We start from the raw sequence: 18,382 nt of genomic DNA, 5'->3' as shown, positions 1-18,382 counted from the left end.
GCCGCCGCGGCTCCGCGCGCTCCGAGTCGCCCGGGCTGCGGCCCGCTTTCCTGCTTGCCCTCGCCTTCCCCGCGGCCCGCGGTGCCAGCGGAGGACGCAGAGGCGGCACGGACGGACCGGCCCCGGGGCGCGGCGCGCACTTGCGGGACAGACGGCGCAGGTGGCGGCGCGCGCCCTCCGCCTCTGGGCCGGGGCCAGCCCTGCGCTCCGCGCGCCCGGAGGGGCGGGACAGGCGGGGCGGCCGCGTCCCAGCCCCATTTAACTTTGGCGGCGGCGCGGGCTGGAGGCCGGCGTCGGGGACCGTCGGGATCCCGCGCTCCGCACGAGGTGTCGCCGAGTTGGCGCGGCTGGTCTCCGTCTCCGCAGAGCGCATCCCTGCGGCACCCACAGACGCTGCTGCGGCGCCGCCGGGTTGGGAGCGGGGACACCCGCGGAGATCCGGGGACAGGTCTCTCCCAGGATGGTAAGGCTGGGCAAGTTGGTGGGAACGCCACTGCCAAGTAGGGTCTTACTCTGGTCGCGGGGCTTCACAACCGGAGCACTACCCTATGGGACTTAGAGAGCTCTGGGTAGGCACACGCCACCGGGGCCCGGCACGTTGGGCAGAACCTTCCCGGGTCCTCGGCGAGCGAAGGGCGCCTTCGATGACGGGGACACCCTACAGGGTGAGCGGACTGCCGGTTGATCGCAGCCTGGAGGGTCCGAAGGTCCGGAGGGTTGGCTACTGAGGCTCGCATGCCTGGAGCGTAGAGGACCCAGGCGAGACGCACGCCAGGGAAGGAGGCGTGAGGGCAGCGGGCGTTGGAGTGTGCGAGCCAGCGGAGAGGGGCGCGTGGTCCCGGGGCCCGGCCCTGGCCGCCTCCCTTCGTCCCAGAGTTGCCGCCTCAGGTCGGAAACAGCAGCACATTTGCGGATCGCATTAAGCCAGGCCTTAATGCTTTCTCCAGATGGAGAGAAGCCACCGACCCGCCCCCGGACACCGACTCTCCGCCAAGGCGCCCGCGAGGCGAAGCGGGAGTCGAGTGTGACCTCGGCTTTTCCAGTCTCCTCGCAAACTCAGTTCCCTGTAAATTTGACAGGAGAAAACACTGGGAGGAAAAAAAAAAAAGTCCCCGTCTTCCTCACCTTTAAGAGACTACACTCTGAAAGACTGTGCCCCCCCAGAGCTCTCTTAGCCGCAGGTCTGGAAGCAGAGGGCACTCTGTGAGAAATGCCTCAAACTATCTGCTTTCCAATCCTAGAGTCACTGTGTGACTTTTTTTGCTGTGTGACCTTAGGAGGATTCCTACCCTCTCTGGTCTAGTTTAGTTGGTTTTAGACTCATTTTTGCCGCGAGGAGACTAAGCTGGCAGGTGCCCTAACCCTTGGCTGTAGGCTGGCGTCCCCAGACAATGCCAAAAGCCACACCCTGGTGCTGACAACCAGGCTGGGTGGTGGCTGGTGCAGGGGTGTCTCGACTTCTGGAGAGCTGGAAGTATGAGTTGCTGACGGGGGGGGGGAGTTTGGGGGGTAGTCCCTGCCCCCTCCCCAGTCTTGGTGGACTCATCTTAAAGGGAGCCCCATATTGCCTCCATTCTGCAGCAGGCAATCCCATCCTGGGCCAACACAAACCTTTCTGAGACACTGCCTGGCTTCAGGGTCCCTGCCCTCCGATTGGTTTCTTAGCTCACAGACTCTGTCTCTGGGGCCAGAGCTGGTTGGAAACTAGGCCTTTTCTTTTTTCTTTTTTGTAGGCTGTGAGGGAGTTTCCTAGGATATTGGACCCTATGGCTTCCTGGACAGGACCCTGGTGGCTGCTGACATGGATGGTCTTTATGTTCCCTGGCCGTCTGCAGGTAATAGAATGGGGGACACTGAGAACTTGGGGGCATGCCTGCCTTTGCATAGCAATATTATTCTAGACCATGTAAGACGTTAATAGGGCCAGTGTTAATGCTAGCACAGAGGATCTCATGCAGATGGTGTTGTGGTGGGTTTCTCTGTAAGGATGATTCCAAGGCCAGGAACTTGGTACCACCGTGGACCCGTAGACCACTCGTGACTTGGGGCTTGGGTGGACCCTGTCTTTTCTGACTACAGTGGCTGTCTGCATGAGCCCAGGAGAGGCTGCGTGTTAGAGGTCAGGAGGAGCCTGATTTCTAGGCTAGCTTAGCCACTAAGTGGGTGTTCTGAATTTATGCTGTTAGCACATCCCACTACTGAGCGGGCCTCTCTAGACCACCGGTTCCCAACCTTCCCAATGCTGTGACCCTTTAATACAGTTCCTCGCGTGGCGGTGACCCATGCTACTTCATAACTGTAATCTGGCTGCTGTTATGAATCGTAATGTAGAAGTTATCTGTGTTTTCCGGTGGTCTTAGTCAACCCCTGTGAAAAAGGTCATTCAGCCCCGAGGGGTCGGGACCCACAGGTTGAGAAACACCAGTGGAGACGCTTGTCTTTTTCACCCAGCCTGAGAAGCTGAGCTGGCTTCTCTCTACTGGGCAAACTCAAAGGCGAGCTGCTGGGACTGCTGAAGAGACAGCAGGGAGTGGTAGAGATGGCGAGAGGTGGAACCCAACTTCCCCTCACTAGGAACAGTCCTCGCTTGACTCCGCTTTGTCATTGTTAACTAGGAACGCAAGCCCAGGATTGCTGGGCCTTCTTACGTTTCCAGATAGCTGGAACATCCAGATTTCCTCTACAACCCTTTGGTTTATAACAAAGCGAAATCCAGACAAATATGTTTGCCACTGCATTCAGCCAAGAAGTGTGTGGGCCCTGACCTAAAAATGCAGGGAACATTTCTGTTAATACCGTGGCCTGAGGGTGGCTGCTAATCCCGTGCAGCGTCTTATGTGACTTAGAACAAGACAACACTTCCCCGAGGAGTTCACTTCTGGCTGTGGTCTGTGCGCCCTCATGGTCTTAGCAGACAGCCTAGTACTTAAAGGCTTAAGTCTGTTAAACAAGCATGCAGGCATGGATGAAAATCTATACTCAGGATAACTGAAGCGGAGGCCCCTGCCTCTTGCTCTGTTCTCTTGGATTTACTGTCTTTAAGCCCTTTTCAGTACCCCATCAACTCCGTGGCTCACACACAACTGATTAGTGAGGAACATCATTCCCTTTGTCCCGTTTTACAGTGCTCCTCTGTAACCATATTTTAAATGGATAGATTTTGTTAGAACAAAGGCTAAGAGGATGGAGAGAAGTTCAGCCGTCAAGATTTCTGCTGCCCTTGCAGGGAACTGAGTTCAGTTCTCAGAATCGGGGGTAACTCGCAGCTCCTGAGGATATGATGCCCTCTTCTGGTTCCCATGGGCAACTGCAGTCATGTGCACACACACACACACACACACACACACACACCACAGACACAGGAATACATATAATTTAAAATAAAATAAATCTTAAAAAAACCCACAAAAGTTATGGTTTTGAGGGGCATGGTTTAGGGTTCCTCTGGGCAGCATGGTGCAGTGTTGTGAAAGCAAGATGGTTTACTTTTCCATCTCACCAAAGATCTAAAATAGAATACAAGAGCTTCGGAGATATTCCCTCCTGGTCAGGTGGGTCTGAGCCTCTAAGACCGAGTGTTTCTTTTCACCTTTCCCCCTCTCCACCATCTCTGTGCGCTTTGAGTCCACCCGCTGCCTTCTGTTCCAAGGGAGCATTTGCCCAGCTTGAATCGCAAGTGACCTTTGGATTTCCCCGGATCTGTGTGCCCGTGGCAGAGCTGTGCCCATGCATCAGTGTAGCGTGCATGGAATGGCATAGCATCCAATGCCTGGGCAGCGGTTTCCGTCATCCATGCCACCTGCTGCTGGGATCCCAGCACCACCCCTGTGTGTATGGCTGGGCCACTCATCTGTGCATCACACCCGTCTCCTCACTTGAAGAGAGGGACACACGACCGTGCCCACCTCGCAGAGTTGTTTTCAGGAGGCAATGCACCGTGAAGTGGAAAATGGGGAACAAAGCAAGGATGTGAGCCGTGAAGGTCAACTCGGGTGGCTGCTGGTTAAAGGCTTGAAATGAGCATTGTGCCTGCATATTCTGCGGTGGAGCTGTAGGGGGCGCTCAAGAGACGTGAGCAGAGGAGCCCAGAGGCACACTGTTGTGGGTAGAGGCTGATCTTCTCCAAGGAGGCTCCTGCAGAAGTGGACAGGGTTTTCTCTGGTGTTTCTCAGGCCCATTGGAGCTTTGTAAGAAGTTGCCCACCTGTATTATGATTTTAATGTTGGGACGGGGCTGAAGGTGTCCCTCAGCCTCGCTCTCCTTGCCCCATGAGTTGGCTACAAGGTGGTTGGTGGAAGACTAACAGATGTGTGAGGCTGAGCTGTAAGGGTGTTTCAGGTATCTAGTGTATTTCAGCTAATTAATAAAAATGAGATTCTCCTTATTAAATCATGGAAAATGTGAACTCTTATAATTACTGGTTACAAGTTACTGTGATAGGCGCAGGGCTTGACTGGGGGAAGCTGAAGGCTCCTCCCACTCAAGCACTAGAAAGGCCCCCTGCTCCTGCCAATCAGGCCCCGGGAGCTGCTGTGCTTTGGGTCTTCCCTGAGGACCTGATCTTCTTACTGAAGACAACAGTTGCTCCCGAACCCCTCCAAGCTTCTACTGTTTTGATCACTATACTATTGAAGCAAACACTGGGTCAGAGGTATAGAAACCTCTGAGAAGTGTGGTAGGCTGAATAATGTCTCCCAAATATGTCCAAGGCCTAGTTCCTAGAACCCATCAATGTTCCGTATATGACAAAAGAGACTTTGCCATGCAGGGAAAGATGTTGAGGTTGGGACGTTGTCCCAGCACTTCTCGTGAGTGGGACCCAGGCTGAAGCAAAGCAGAGGAAGCGGAAGAGGCCACCAAGGAAGCTGGAAGAGCGATGCAGCCAGGAGCTGAGGGCTGCTGGAAACCTCTAGAAGATGGGAGAGACAGAGAATGGCTTCTCCCGTGGACTTTTCGGAAGCGTAAATGGCCTGGAGAAACCTGGAGTTTAGTTCACAAAAACTCATTTCAGGTTATAAAAGAACTATAAACACACAAATGTATATGTTTTGTTTTGTTTTTGTTCTCTCTCTCTCCCCTCTCTCAGTAGGTGCTGTGTGTGTGTGTGTGTGCGCGTGTGTGCGCGTGCGTGTGTGTCCAGAGGTTGACATCAGGTGTCTTCTTCAATTACTCTACATCTTATTTTCCAAGACAGGGTTTCCCACTGTATCTGAAGTTTGCTGGTTGACTAGCCTGGCTGGCCAAGGATCCTCCTGTCCCCACACCCCCAGGATTGGGATTATAAACTGCTGTACTGCCACAGCCAGCCTTTTTCATGGGTGCTGAGGCCCTGAAGGCAGGTCCTCATGCTGGCAAGAAAGTGCTTTATTCACTAGCCATCTATTCATATTCATGCTCTCTCTCTCTCTCTCTCTCTCTCTCTCTCTCTCTCTCTCTCTCTCTCTCCTTGGTTCATTGTCAACCAGCCGTTGACTCCAGGGATACTCCAAATGACTTCTCTTGTCCTTGCTCTGTACCCACTTGATCATGAAATACCTCTCCAATCTGTCTCCTCCTCTGAGTTTCCATGGACACCATACATGTGAAGAGTAGAAACATGGCAGGAAAGGCCAAGAGGTAAAAATGAGCAGGGCAGTTTGTGGCTGCTGTGAAGAAGGGGCCGGAAGAGCACAGAGCACAGAGTCTTTGGAATATGGGCAGCACAGAGTCTTTGGAATATGGATCAGGTGCTGGGAAGCACTATCAGGACCCTGTGGGGGCCTGGGACTCACTGGAGCAGATGATGCTTGGGAGGTTCCTGGCACTAAGGTAGTGATGCATCCTGGCCTGGGTTGCAGACGTGGGAAGCTAATTGTCAACAAGATGAGATGAAGGCAGGAACCCTTAAGAACCTGCTGAGAGGGGCACAAACATGGTAAAGGACTAAGTGGAATTGAGAAAAATAGAAAATCCCTTCAGGTTTCGAATTAGGCTTAGGGCAAAAACTTGAAAGCTCACCTTGACCCTGGGAAATGTCTGGTTTGAGGGGCTGATGGGGATTGGAGAAGGCTGAGCTGCTGAAAACAGGGTATGTGCAGTCTTGGGCAGGAAATGGAATGGCAAGGAAGTTTTCTCCACAAACGGCCCTTCAGCATATCTGAACTCCACGCGGGATGCCTCTGAAAGAAAGCAAGACAGTGGCGATACCAGGGGAAGAAGAAAACCACAATCCTCTGCAATTGTCGCACAACAGGAGCAAATGCAGCAGTCAGCGTTCCTCCGCCGTCACTAACGGGCTGGAGCGCACGCCTAGCAGCATGGAGACACAGTTCAGGGTCTACGATCGTGATCATTCTTGGTTTATTTTTACAAAGATGCTAATTTCCATAAATAGCATGGAAGCATAAAGCAATTTCCTCTCCAAGTATTTTATGCAATTACTTCCTGGAATTTGTCAGTGCCGACCAGCTCCAGCCAATGTATGCTATAAATTATTGTGGCCAAATTCGCAGAAACCCATCTGTTCTCCAAGCATTCATTTAGACACTTAATAGACTTTTCCTTTGAAAGTACTTTTAAAATCAGAAAGACTAGCTATGGTATTAATAAAAGTAATTTACAATTTAGTAAAGTCCTCTCTTTTGAACTTACCTCTGCATGTGTGTGAGTGTGTGTGAATGTGTGAGTGAGTGTGTGTGAATGTGTGAGTGAGTGTGTGTGTGGTGTGTGTGTGTGTGTGTGTGTGTGTGTGTGTGTGTGTGTGCGTGCGTGTGTTTCTGAGTTAAAAGTAACAGCAGCACAACTCAGTATGGAATATTAGCATGTATGTTTATTTAAAGAAGTGATAATGGACTGGAGAGATAGCTTAGTTGGCAAATGTTTTGCAATACACATCAAGCATGAGGGGCCTGCGTTTCACCCTCAGAACCCACATAAAAATGTCAGGTATGATGGTGTATGTCTGTAATCCCAGCCCCGGGGCTGGGGAGACAGGCAGATCTCTGGGGCTAGTGACCAGCTTAGACTGTTTAGTCAGTCCTAGACCAGTGAGAGACCATTTTTCAAGATAAAAAGTGGGAGTGTGAACAATGACTGAATAATACTCTAGGCTAACCTCTGGCTTCCACATGCATGAACACATATGTGCACACACACACACACACACACACAAACATACTCTCAAACACAGGAAAAGAAGACATAATACTCACTTTGATAATTAAAAATGGAACAGTGTGAGGAGTATTTTATTCTAATAATATTTCCTGCATTTATAACATTGCATCATTCGAATATACCAGACTTCATTAGCTAGTTCTTTGACGGTGAGCATTAGGTGCTCCTCCAGGTTTTTCTTCCTATTTCAAAGTCTCCTGTAGCTGTGCCTGTGGACCCATCTTGGTGCATGTCTGTGATTGAAATAGAGTTATAGAAAAAAGCTTTTGGTTAGACATTATTTTGGGGTCAAATTGATATGAAAATTTAAGGTTTTTGATTTCTATTATCAAATTATCTTCCTAAACGTGTCCAGGCTGGCCTTGAATTTATTGCATAGTGCAGACTCGAACACATGCCCATCCTCTTTGGCTTCCCAAGTGCTGGGACTACAGACAGAAGTAATCATGTTTGGCTTAGTGAGATAGTCTTAGAAATACTTTTGGACCATTTGTATTATTGCTTTTCTGTATTTTATCCTTAATACATTAGACATCTGGGACCAGGGGGATGGCTCAATGGATAGGGCGCTTGCTGTGAAAGCATAAGAATTGAGCTCAAGCTTCTAGCTCCCACATAGAAAAATGAACATGGAGTTGTGCATTTGTAATCCCAGCACTGAGGAGGGTGAGTGGAGACACAAGGACCTCTGTGTTTACTCACTGGCTAGTCTTGTCCATTTGGTGGGTTCCAGGTTTAGAGAGAGACCTTGTCTCAAAAACTAAGGGGGAGAATGATTGAGGAAGACATTGAGGTTGATCTCTGGCCTCCATCTACATATACACACACGTGCACACATACAGATTTATATACAGCACACACACAAGACATTTGAAATAGAAAAATAAAATTTAATCTCCATGATCTCTTTTGATGTTATGAATTCTGTATCAACTTGTATGTATTCTTCATAAACAAAGAAGATTAACCCTGTATCACTTACATATTACAAATAATTTCCCAATTTTGTCATTTGTGGTGGCCTGAAAGAAAATGGCCCCCCAAAGGGAGTGGCACTATTAGGAGGTGTGGCTTTGGAGTGGGTGTGGCCTTGTTGGAGGAAGTGTGTCACTGTAGATGCGGGTTTTGCAGTCTCATATGTGCTCAAGCCACATCTAGTATCTCAGTCCACTTCCTGTCGTCTTCTGATCAAGATGTAGCCAGTACCTTGTCTGTCTGCATGCCACTGTGATCATAATGGACTAAACCTCTGAAAATGTAAGCCATCCTAATTAAGTGTTTTTCCTTTATAAGAGTTGCCATGGTCATGGTGTCTCTTCACAGAAATAGCAACCCTAACTAAGGCATCATTTGTATTATATTTTTACACATGGTTTTGATGTACCAACACTGAAACTTTTCAAGTAGTCTGCTCCAGGAATCTCTTTTGAACTCTCTGCCTTTGCATCATATTTAGAAATAATATCATATTGAGAGGAAACACATGCACACTTAGGTTTTTATCTGGCCTGATTTTCTTTTTAAGTATTGAAACGTTTCAGAATCTGTTCAATTAGTTGATCTCTCGCCTCCTCCTGTGCGTTCCTGGAAAGTTGTGGCTGCTTTGTTGCATACTTAGTCTCCTGTGGCGGGACCTCCCCTCCTTCTTGGAGGTTTGATAAATCCAGGTTTGTCAATGATTCGGTGAAATTGGGAACCCAGAGTGGTTCTTGGAAGAAGTGGTTACTGCCTCCAGAGAGGCTCCAGATTGAAGCCAAAAATGACAAGGTTCATGGACTGGGAGGGGAGACCTTGAGACAGTCTCTTTTGGCTAGGTGTATAATATGGCCTGCCACTGAGGGACACCGCTGGGGGCTGGAATGGGTGAAAGGAACAGGGTGGGGAGGGAGCATTGTCTTTTCATAGTGTGTTAGATTAGGGATTCTGTTTATGTCTTTATTGCTGAGAATGAAGGAAAAATGTGTATGTGGAGAAAAGAAAATCAACTTAAAAGAAAAGAGGCATGCATTGGCTCAGGGCTTCAGAGGCTTTTTAGCTCAAGGTCAGATGCTCTATTGCTTTGGTCCTGAGGTAGAGCAGGATATCCATGGTGGTGGTGGGAATATGTAGCAGAAGAAGCTGCTTGCCTCATGGAGACCAGGAAGCTGGGTTGGGTGGGATGAACAAGCTATATGCTTCGGGGACATGTCCCCAATGACCTACTTTCTTCAGTGAGGCCCCGCCTCCTAAAGATTCATTGACTCCCGATAATGGCACCAAAGTACAAATCTATTGATATATTAACCCACGGATGCACTCAGAGACTCCAGGATCTGATAACTGTCAGGAAGCCTCACCTCTGAATCGCTGTCTGGTGACCAACACATGAGCCTTAGGGGGGTATTTCACGTCTAAATCATGACACTATTCTTTAGCCACAGTCTTGTTTTGTTTCTTTCTATTTTAAACATCTGTGCATATTGCTTTTGTCAGGGTTCTGTTCTGATGGGCATCCTTCTTTTTTTAATGATTTATTTAAATTTATTTTACGTGCATTGGTGTGAAGGTGTCAGATCCCCTGGCACTGGAGTTACAGACAGGTGTGAGCTGCTCTGTGGGTGCTGAGAATTGAACCTGGGTCCTCTGGAAAAGCAGCCAGTGCTCTTAACCACTGAGCCATCACTCTCCAGCCCCTTCTTCTCATTTCAGTGGAGCTTTTCTTCATGTATCGCTTCTGTTTGGACCAGGAGGCTAACTGGAGAAACTGTTCATTTCTTGATGGTGACGGAAATGCACACTGGTCTGTCAGGCTCCTTCTGCAGGCGCCGTTTCTGTGGATGTCACATAACTGGAGGGAAAGGGGGACGAGGGAGTATCCTCACCGACTGTCCTGCTTTGCTGTCTGTTGCTGGGATAAAACATTGACAAAAAGCAACTTGGGTGTGAAAGTGTTTATTTCATCTTACACTTCCAGGTAATAGTAGTTAATCACTGAGGAGGATCAGGGCAGGAAGCTGGAGGCCAGACCTGAAGCAGGGAGCATAGGACACTGTTTACTGACTGGCTCAGTTACCTTTCTTACACAGTTCACCTGACCAGGGATGGTACCTCCCAGCAATAGGTTGGGTCCTTCTACATCAATTAATAATCAAGAAATTGACTCACAGACATGACCACAGGCCAATCAGATATAGACAATTCCTCAGTGGAGGTTCCCTCTTTCCAGATGCATCAAGCTACAATTGAATCCACACCTTCCTTGAGCTCAAAACTAGTCATATTATCAAGCTCAGTTCAGTGTGTTCCTCTCTGAGAGACTGTGTGTAGGGGGCAAAGGGAAGAAGAAAATATTAGACTATTTCTGAAAATCGTCCAATATCGTTATTGTGGCAGAGCTGGGATTTTTCACTGAGCTCCAGGGAGCATCATTTAATAACTACATTTCCAAGACTTTGATAAATTAATACTGCCAGGTTTGGGAAAAGTAGACAATGATTGTAGTCAGGGCTCACTTTGTGATCTACCTTAGCTTTATTTCACGAGATAGAGTTCCATACAAGATAGGTAGAAGCTTTGAGTCTTCCCCCCATCTCACATGTAACTCCGATGTTGGTCTTAAACAAATTCTGTAGCAGTAAAAATGTGGAAAGCAATTTACCTAAGATCTCTGGGTCAAATGTGCTGCTTGCTTAGACATTTCACCATCACCCATGGGAGGCAATGGCTTTGACCGCATGACTAAATAAATACTTCTTCATATTACTTAAAAGATTTCAGAAAATACTACCATTTGCATGAGTAATTTACCCTGATACTTTGTCTCATCTTTTCCGTTCTATGTTACTCCAGTCCAAATGCTTTCATGAAAAAGTGGGTGATTAAGATGTAACCAGTTAACTCAAGGCCGGCCTGTAGGCTCTATTCACACGGTTCTTATAAATTGACCCTGTTCTCTGTTTACACGTGTGTGTTGCAATCCACAGTTGGTTTCGAGATTCTAGGACAAGTCCTGATTTTGACAGGCCACTATTTAGTTGTAAGGGAACCACCTGCGGCCAGTGGTGGGTGTGTGAACCTGGAATTCCCGGCATACTCGCTCATTGGAGTTCTTCAATGCTGTGTAGATCATCACACCTTTTTCTTTTAAACTCTTCTGTAACATACAGAGCCATATTAATAGTTTTTCTAATATTGAATCTTTCTTGTGTTCCTGGCAGTAGCTGTGGTTGGCCATGGGGTATTGTAGGTTTAGTGTTCAGCTGGATTTGGTTTGAAAATATTTTATTGAAAATTGCTGCATCTGAATCCATAAGAGATGTTAGTTCACACTGCATTTTCCGGGTTTTTATATCAAGGATTTACTAACCTCATAAAATGAACAGGGGCACACTTTTCATCACTTTCCCTTTTTTTCCAGTCAGCTTAAGAAGCAGAGAAACAACCAATTCCTTGAAAGTCTGAAAGAACTTGCCAATGACGTAAAAGAGACAGAATGTTTTGGGGGAAGTATTTCTTTGGCAATTACTTAATATCTCTCTCTCTCTCTCTCTCTCTCTCTCTCTCTCTCTCTCTCTGTGTGTGTGTGTGCGCGCGCGCGCGCGCGCGTGCGCAGATGCCCACAGAGGCCAGGTGACAGTGTCAGCTCCTCTGGAACTGGAGTGACGGGAGGTTGTGAGACTCTCTGTGGTTCTGGGAACTGCTTTTCTGAAAGAACATCGAGCGCTCTTAACACCCAGTCATCCCTCTACCCTCACAACCACATTTCCTGTAGTTATTAGTGTACACAAGTAATTAAGTTCTTGTGCTTCACAGATCACGTTGGGCAATTTTGTGTCCCACAGACTTTCATATGACCAGAAATCAAACAGCTGACAGGGTAGGGCAAAGGAGAATATTTTCTTTTTTTTTTTTTTTTTTGGTTTTTTTCGAGACAGGGTTCCTCTGTGTAGCTTTGCGCCTTTCCTGGAGCTCACTTGGTAGCCCAGGCTGGCCTCGAACTCACAGAGATCCGCCTGCCTCTGCCTCCCAAGTGCTGGGATTAAAGGCGTGTGCCACCAACGCCCGGCTGGAGAATATTTTCTAAGTTTTCAAACAATTAAGTTATCTTGCTATGGATTTCTGATTTATTTCCTCTTTTGAGGATATGGTCTTGATGTTTTAATTTTTGTATTGTATGAAAAGGCTTAATGTCACTTGTACCCTGACGGTATTGGCAATTTAACATTTTTATAAATTATTGTATTTCACATTTAGTTACATTCCTCTGAATTGCATCAGGTGGTTCTCTCCCCATTTCTTCATGGTGCTCTTCCTCCCTCCCTCCCTCTCTCCCTCCCTCCCTCCCTCCCTCTCTCCCTCCCTCCCTCCCTCCCTCCCTCCCTCCCTCCCTCCTCCTCCCTCCTGTAGCTGGAGGACTTCTCTCCAGGTTCCCCAAGCCCCGCAGTCCCACAATCCACTTATAAAATAATCACTCAGACGCTTATATCACTTATAAACTGTATGGCCGTGGCAGGCTTCTTGCTAACTGTTCTTTTATCTTAAATTAACCCATTTCTATAAATCTATACCTTGCCACGTGGCTGGTGGCTTACCGGCGTCTCTACATGCTCTTCTCCTGGCGGTGGCTGCAGTGTCTCTCCCCCAGCCTTCTGCTTCCCAGAATTCTCCTCTCTCCTTTTCCCACCTACCTCCTGCCTGGTCATTGGCCATCAGTGTTTTATTTATATAGAGTGATATCCACAGCACTTCCCCTTTCTTCTTTTTTTTAAAAAGGAAGGTTTTAACTTTAACATGGTAAAATTACATATAACAAAACAATTACCGAGCAAGAATTATAGTTACAATATTAAAGAAGATGTCTTATCTATCTTATATTTGTGAGTTTAAGGTTTTATAGCTAACTTATCTTTTATCATAACTGAGGAAATTACGACTATCTAGTCTTCAACCACATCAAAGACCTGAGAAGGAACATAATGGTACCTGAGAAATGGTAGATGGATGCAAGCAACTTTCGGGAATCTTGTAAGAGTAGACCAAGACAGCTGGCAGCCTGGACAGTCACCTAATGTTTCTCAGCATTGTTGGTGCATTCAAATTGGCTACAGGCCTAGAGTATCTGACAGACCATTTTTAGAAGCAGGAATTTTAAGAGACCATCTTACCCTGTCTTGGCAGAGTACAGTAGTCGCTTTCCTTGTGTCCCGCTTGTCCAGAAAGGACAGCATTGCATTTGTACTGTCAGCCATCAAGGCAAGGGCAATTCTTTGCCCAGTAGGCCATTTTGTGCCAAAAAGACAAACTTCCAAATGGAAATGTCTTAGAAGCCCAACATTCTCTCGGGATCAATTGGTGCAGCCAGGAGCAATTGTGTCTCACGTCAACAGAATTCTAAGTTATTTAAATGCCATATTCTCCAGGTCTATGAAGTGTTTGAAGATTACCTATCTATCTGAAATATATCTATGTATACCTAGAAGACTTAACTAACATGGCTACAGATATGATTATCATAGATGACTAATTATTAATCTATTTTTTAATTATCCATTACAATTTTAAATGAGTTATATAAACACAATACCTCAAACAAGAATAGAAACATATATATATATATATATATATATATATATATATATATACAGTATAACAAAATCAACCTCAAGTCTGTATCAATGAACCAAAATCTATACCAATGTAAAACATTTTAAGCATAAACTAAAATCTATACCAATGTAAAACATTTTAAACAAGTTGTTCTTTAAAAGTAGGTTCATTAATCTACCCTTTTATCTTATCATCTCCATATCCTCCTATATATCATATCCCCTTTTCTTTTTCAGAAAGAGATCACATTTATAATCAACCTGTTTTAAATAAAAATATTGGTTTTTCTCTGTCCCACACCAGAGGGCTCTTTTGATTTGGGACACAAGAATCACTTAACCATTTTTTTTTTTTAAAGCAATATGTCTGGGTTTAGAGGGGGAGTGAGCCAATTCCACCTCTAAAGCCAGTTTGGTATATTTGGGAATTTGGGCGTAGCATCTCTTACTACTTCCTGCTGGAGGGGGCGCTGTATCTTATGGGGACGCAAAGAAAATTTTAGACCTATGGGGTAGTCCGTGAGGCTGTATTGTGTGAACCAGTTGCCTTGAAACCGCTCTGGATGTTGGATCATCTGGGCCATGGTGTCATCGGAGTCCTTTCAGGGGGTCTTGGCTGGTGAAACCTGATGTATCTTAATCTGGAACAAGTCCACAGCCTCTGGCTTTCTGTGAAAACAAAAGCAGAACCTCTTTTCCAAAGTAACATATCCTTATATCCAAATTTTGAAGTCAAGGTACCTTTAAAATATACATTTTGGCATAACTCAACAGGTTTTGTAATCAAATGTTTTTGTTTAGTTATGAATATCAAAGAGAACATAATCCAGATTCTCTGTGTGGTAGCCATCTTTACATGGTTTATTTTTTATATTACCTTGAGCCTGTTGGTTTAAACTTTAGCCTTCTAAGACTGAAAAGGCACTGGCACTGTGGCTGCTGGCTCCGCCCACTTTAGCTTCCCAACATGGCAGTGGTACGTTTTCCACCAGCTCTGGGAGTCATCAAGTCTCAGAAATAGTGGGTCTAAGCTTTTATCAAAGCAGCATGTAGCCCAGAAACCTCTTTTTTTTTTTTTTTTTTTTTTTTTTTAAATACTAGTAAAGACTAAATCTACCACACAGCTTAATTTGCCGCTGGCAGATGCCTCATTTCCGCCATACTGCCGGTCAAACGCACCCGCCAGGAACCCGCCAGTGTTCAAACCTGCGTTTTGCGGCGTCTAGCTGCTCATATGAGACAAGAAGCAGGAACCTGGTTTTGGCTCTGTTTAGAATTGGTTATTAAATATTCTCAGGTTTAAGGTGGAAACTCGAGCCGTTGGGCGCCATTTGTAGCTGGAGGACTTCTCTCCAGGTTCCCCAAGCCCCGCAGTCCCACAATCCACTTATAAAATAATCACTCAGACGCTTATATCACTTATAAACTGTATGGCCGTGGCAGGCTTCTTGCTAACTGTTCTTTTATCTTAAATTAACCCATTTCTATAAATCTATACCTTGCCACGTGGCTGGTGGCTTACCAGAGTCTCTACATGCTGCTTCTCCTGGCGGTGGCTGCAGTGTCTCTCCCCCAGCCTTCTGCTTCCCAGAATTCTCCTCTCTCCTTTTCCCACCTACCTCCTGCCTGGTCATTGGCCATCAGTGTTTTATTTATATAGAGTGATATCCACAGCACCCTCCCTCTGTGTAGTCTCATACTGAGGAGTAATCTGTCTCCTACTTCTGTATGTCCTGCTCTTAGGAGCTCAGCTCCACCATTGCTGGCCTGGCTATTTTTGTAAGCAAAGGCAATGCTCTGTTTAAGAGGAACGATAGGCCTAGACGTTAGGTAAGACTGAGCTCCTGATCCCTTGCCGCTGATCTTGTCTCTAGATCGCTTGGTAGTTGTTCCAGCATTTCTGGTAATTAACTATGGGGCATCTTTGTTCCTGAGACCCTCTTCACTACCGGGCTGCTCACTAGTAGCCCTGGAGAGCCCCGTTAGCATGCTCTTAAAGCTTTCGGTGTGGACATTTTCATCTCTGCCACCCTCAAATCCAAATAGAATCGGCTGCTGCTATCATCAGAGTGAGGAGGGGTTTGTTGTTGTTCTGTGTGTATATGATGTTTGTGTGTGTGTGTGTGTGTGTGTGTGTGTGTGTGTGTGTGTGTGTGTTGTGCATGTAGTTGTGGGTGTCATGTGTTACAATGCCTGTGTGGATGTTAGAGGACTTCCCATGCAGTTTTCACCTTCTACCTTGTTTGAGGCAGGGTCTCTTGGTTGTTCTCTGTTTTCTTCAGGCTAGCTGGCCTGAGAGCTCCTGGAAGTTTCCTTTTCTCTACCTCCTACCTTGCTGTAGGAGCTCTGGAATTAGACATGTGATGATGCACCTGGCTTTGCCTGAGTTCCAGGGATTCAAACTCAGTCTGTCACCCTTGGGTGGCAATCCCCCTTAGCCACTTTCTCTGCTTCCAGGGTGTGGAGCTCTCAGGGCTGGTGTGGCTCACGGAGGAGTAGATTTTAAACCGTGTTATAAAACGGATCTTCAGAATCTGTAATTTATGAAAGAGAGACCAGTACATGCTAGAGTTCAAAAATACTATACCAGTGAAAGGAGAGGTGATGTAGTTAAAAGCAAAACTCGCTGGTGGTACTCGGGATGGGTTGGAAGACAGGACACTGGGTGACCTGGAAAATGGGGATCATGGGGATCTTTTGCTGGTGTGAAGGCATGGCCTGCAAATTCCTTCTTTCCTCTTGCAAGCTTGCTTTTTTTGTGAGGTCAACAGATGAGACACTCATTTGCTGGGCCTGAAAACTGAAGAAGGTGGTAGGAAGGAAACACCAGCCTGAGTGGGATTGGCATGGGCTGCCCTGCAGGAAAGACTGCCTGTTGGTTGGCCACTGTTTGCTCATATTGAGGGAGATTGGGGTGTATGGGGAGGGCAGAGCAAAGTAAATTCAAGACCCTGTGGACACTCAGACCAAATTCCTTCCAGAACAAACACTTCACGTGGAGAATTGCAGAGCATCCACAGGGCCCTGGTTGAAGGCACAATTGCAAGTCACCCTCCCTCCAGCCATGGCTCCATCATGGAATCAGACACTCCCAGACCCGATTGTGTATGTGGGGGTCTGCACAGTGGCCTCACTTCTCAGGCCAGGTTCTGTGGCCTTTCGCTTTGAAGGTAGCGTGATGGCTTTGGCCTGACCCTGCAACCCTCCTTCCCACTCTTGGGAGGCCCAGCATGTGGCAAGCATCACCGTTCACAAGTCTGGAGGTGGAGCACTGTGCTGAATGTTCTATAAACACATTCTGGGATGCATTAACAAAAGCTTCTAGTGGCAGAGCCAGGAAAGCATTTCCATGCCCTGAGCAGGGAAGGGAAGCATGGAGTGGCTGGTGGCTACATTCTAGCAAGGTCTGTTCAGTCCTATTTGTGAGAGGTCTATTTTTCTCAGTGTTTCCCACTGTGCAACTGGCCCAAGATTGCTGATGTCTGATGGGTTCTCATTAATATACGTGGAGCCTGCCACTTCAAAGATTACTAAACACTTTTACAAAGAGGACAACCCAAGCTGCACACACTGTGGGATGAATTTCCCACTATTTATTACGTTGTTCTACTGATAAACATAATGAATAGACACTCAGGCATATCTGTGCACATGTGGAAGAACGCTGATGATGTACTCAGCCAACCGTGGGTTCTTCCTCAGCCCAGCACTGTGAGTCCCTTGAGTGGAACAGGACAGGGAGGTGGCCCTGTTGGCCTCAGCATTGGGTTTTCTCTGTGTTGTCAGATGATACTCTGTGATGTCCATCCCAGGACTCAGCAAGTGTATTGAGTAACCCTTGGCTCCCAAGAAACTTCCCTTGCCAGCACCAGAGAGATGTCCTAGATCACTTTAACAGGGTTTTTCCACTCTAGGAATAACCAAGGGAGGCTTGTCCTTCAAAAGACAAATGGCACACAGGGAGGAGGCTTTTTTTTTTAAGTATCATATGGAAGTACTCACTATGCTCAGAACTCTGTTTTGCTGTATATGACTGGGATTAGCACGTAATTTTGAAGCTCAATTAGCAAATGCATTGATTGACAGTCTCTGAGTTAAAACTTGTGCTTCTCAGAGGAGCTAAAGAGAAAATTAAAATCCAAGCCTCAGACCATGAGCACATGCTTAGCGTATTCTATAAAGGGAGTTCTAGCACACCAAGAATGCCGAAACTCCTTCTTGCAACCCCACCTTGTGATCAAGGAGAACGCAGAGAAGAACCCATGACTTCTAAAGCAGAGCACACAGGAGGACTCTGTAGATGCTGCCCTGCCAGTTCCAGTCTCCATTTCATGTCCTTTAAAATCGCTTGCATTCTTGACCACCTCAGAGATCGCCAGCCAGTTTCTGAGAGAGCCTATGAACTCCCTCAGCATACACCACAGCATAAGTCTGTACTTCCTTTCAGTTGAAAAACAAATCAACTCTAGCTTCAAGTGTTTTGGGTTCTGTTCTTTGGCCCATACACATCAAGAATTCCTTCCTGTTCTTGGTGGAATTATTCTCCACAACCCTCATAATTTTCTTTGATCTGAAGTTCACTTTGTCTTATGTTAATGAAGTCAAACCTTTAGAAACAGCTGTCAAATATACTATTAGCTTAG

General features: G+C 46.7%; 1 protein-coding gene across 3 annotated transcripts in view; it reads left to right on the top strand.

Moving 5' to 3' along the window:
• Positions 1 to 243: 243 nt before the first annotated feature.
• Adamtsl3 (ADAMTS like 3) overlaps positions 244 to 18,382 on the top strand; it is a 294,249-nt gene continuing 276,110 nt past the window's right edge. Inside the window, exons 1-2 of one of the 3 annotated variants that reach the window (XM_028873809.2) lie at positions 244 to 463; positions 1,734 to 1,835. In XM_028873809.2, the coding sequence (XP_028729642.1) occupies positions 461 to 463; positions 1,734 to 1,835 (105 nt within the window). In that variant the 5' untranslated portion in view covers positions 244 to 460. The remainder of the gene's footprint in view (positions 464 to 1,733; positions 1,836 to 18,382) is intronic. The other 2 variants (XR_005089681.1, XM_028873810.2) reach the window with 2 other exon arrangements.

Source organism: Peromyscus leucopus, chromosome 1 (assembly GCF_004664715.2).
Source record: "Peromyscus leucopus breed LL Stock chromosome 1, UCI_PerLeu_2.1, whole genome shotgun sequence".
NCBI lineage: Eukaryota > Metazoa > Chordata > Mammalia > Rodentia > Cricetidae > Peromyscus > Peromyscus leucopus.
This window is presented reverse-complemented; position numbering and strand designations above follow the sequence as displayed.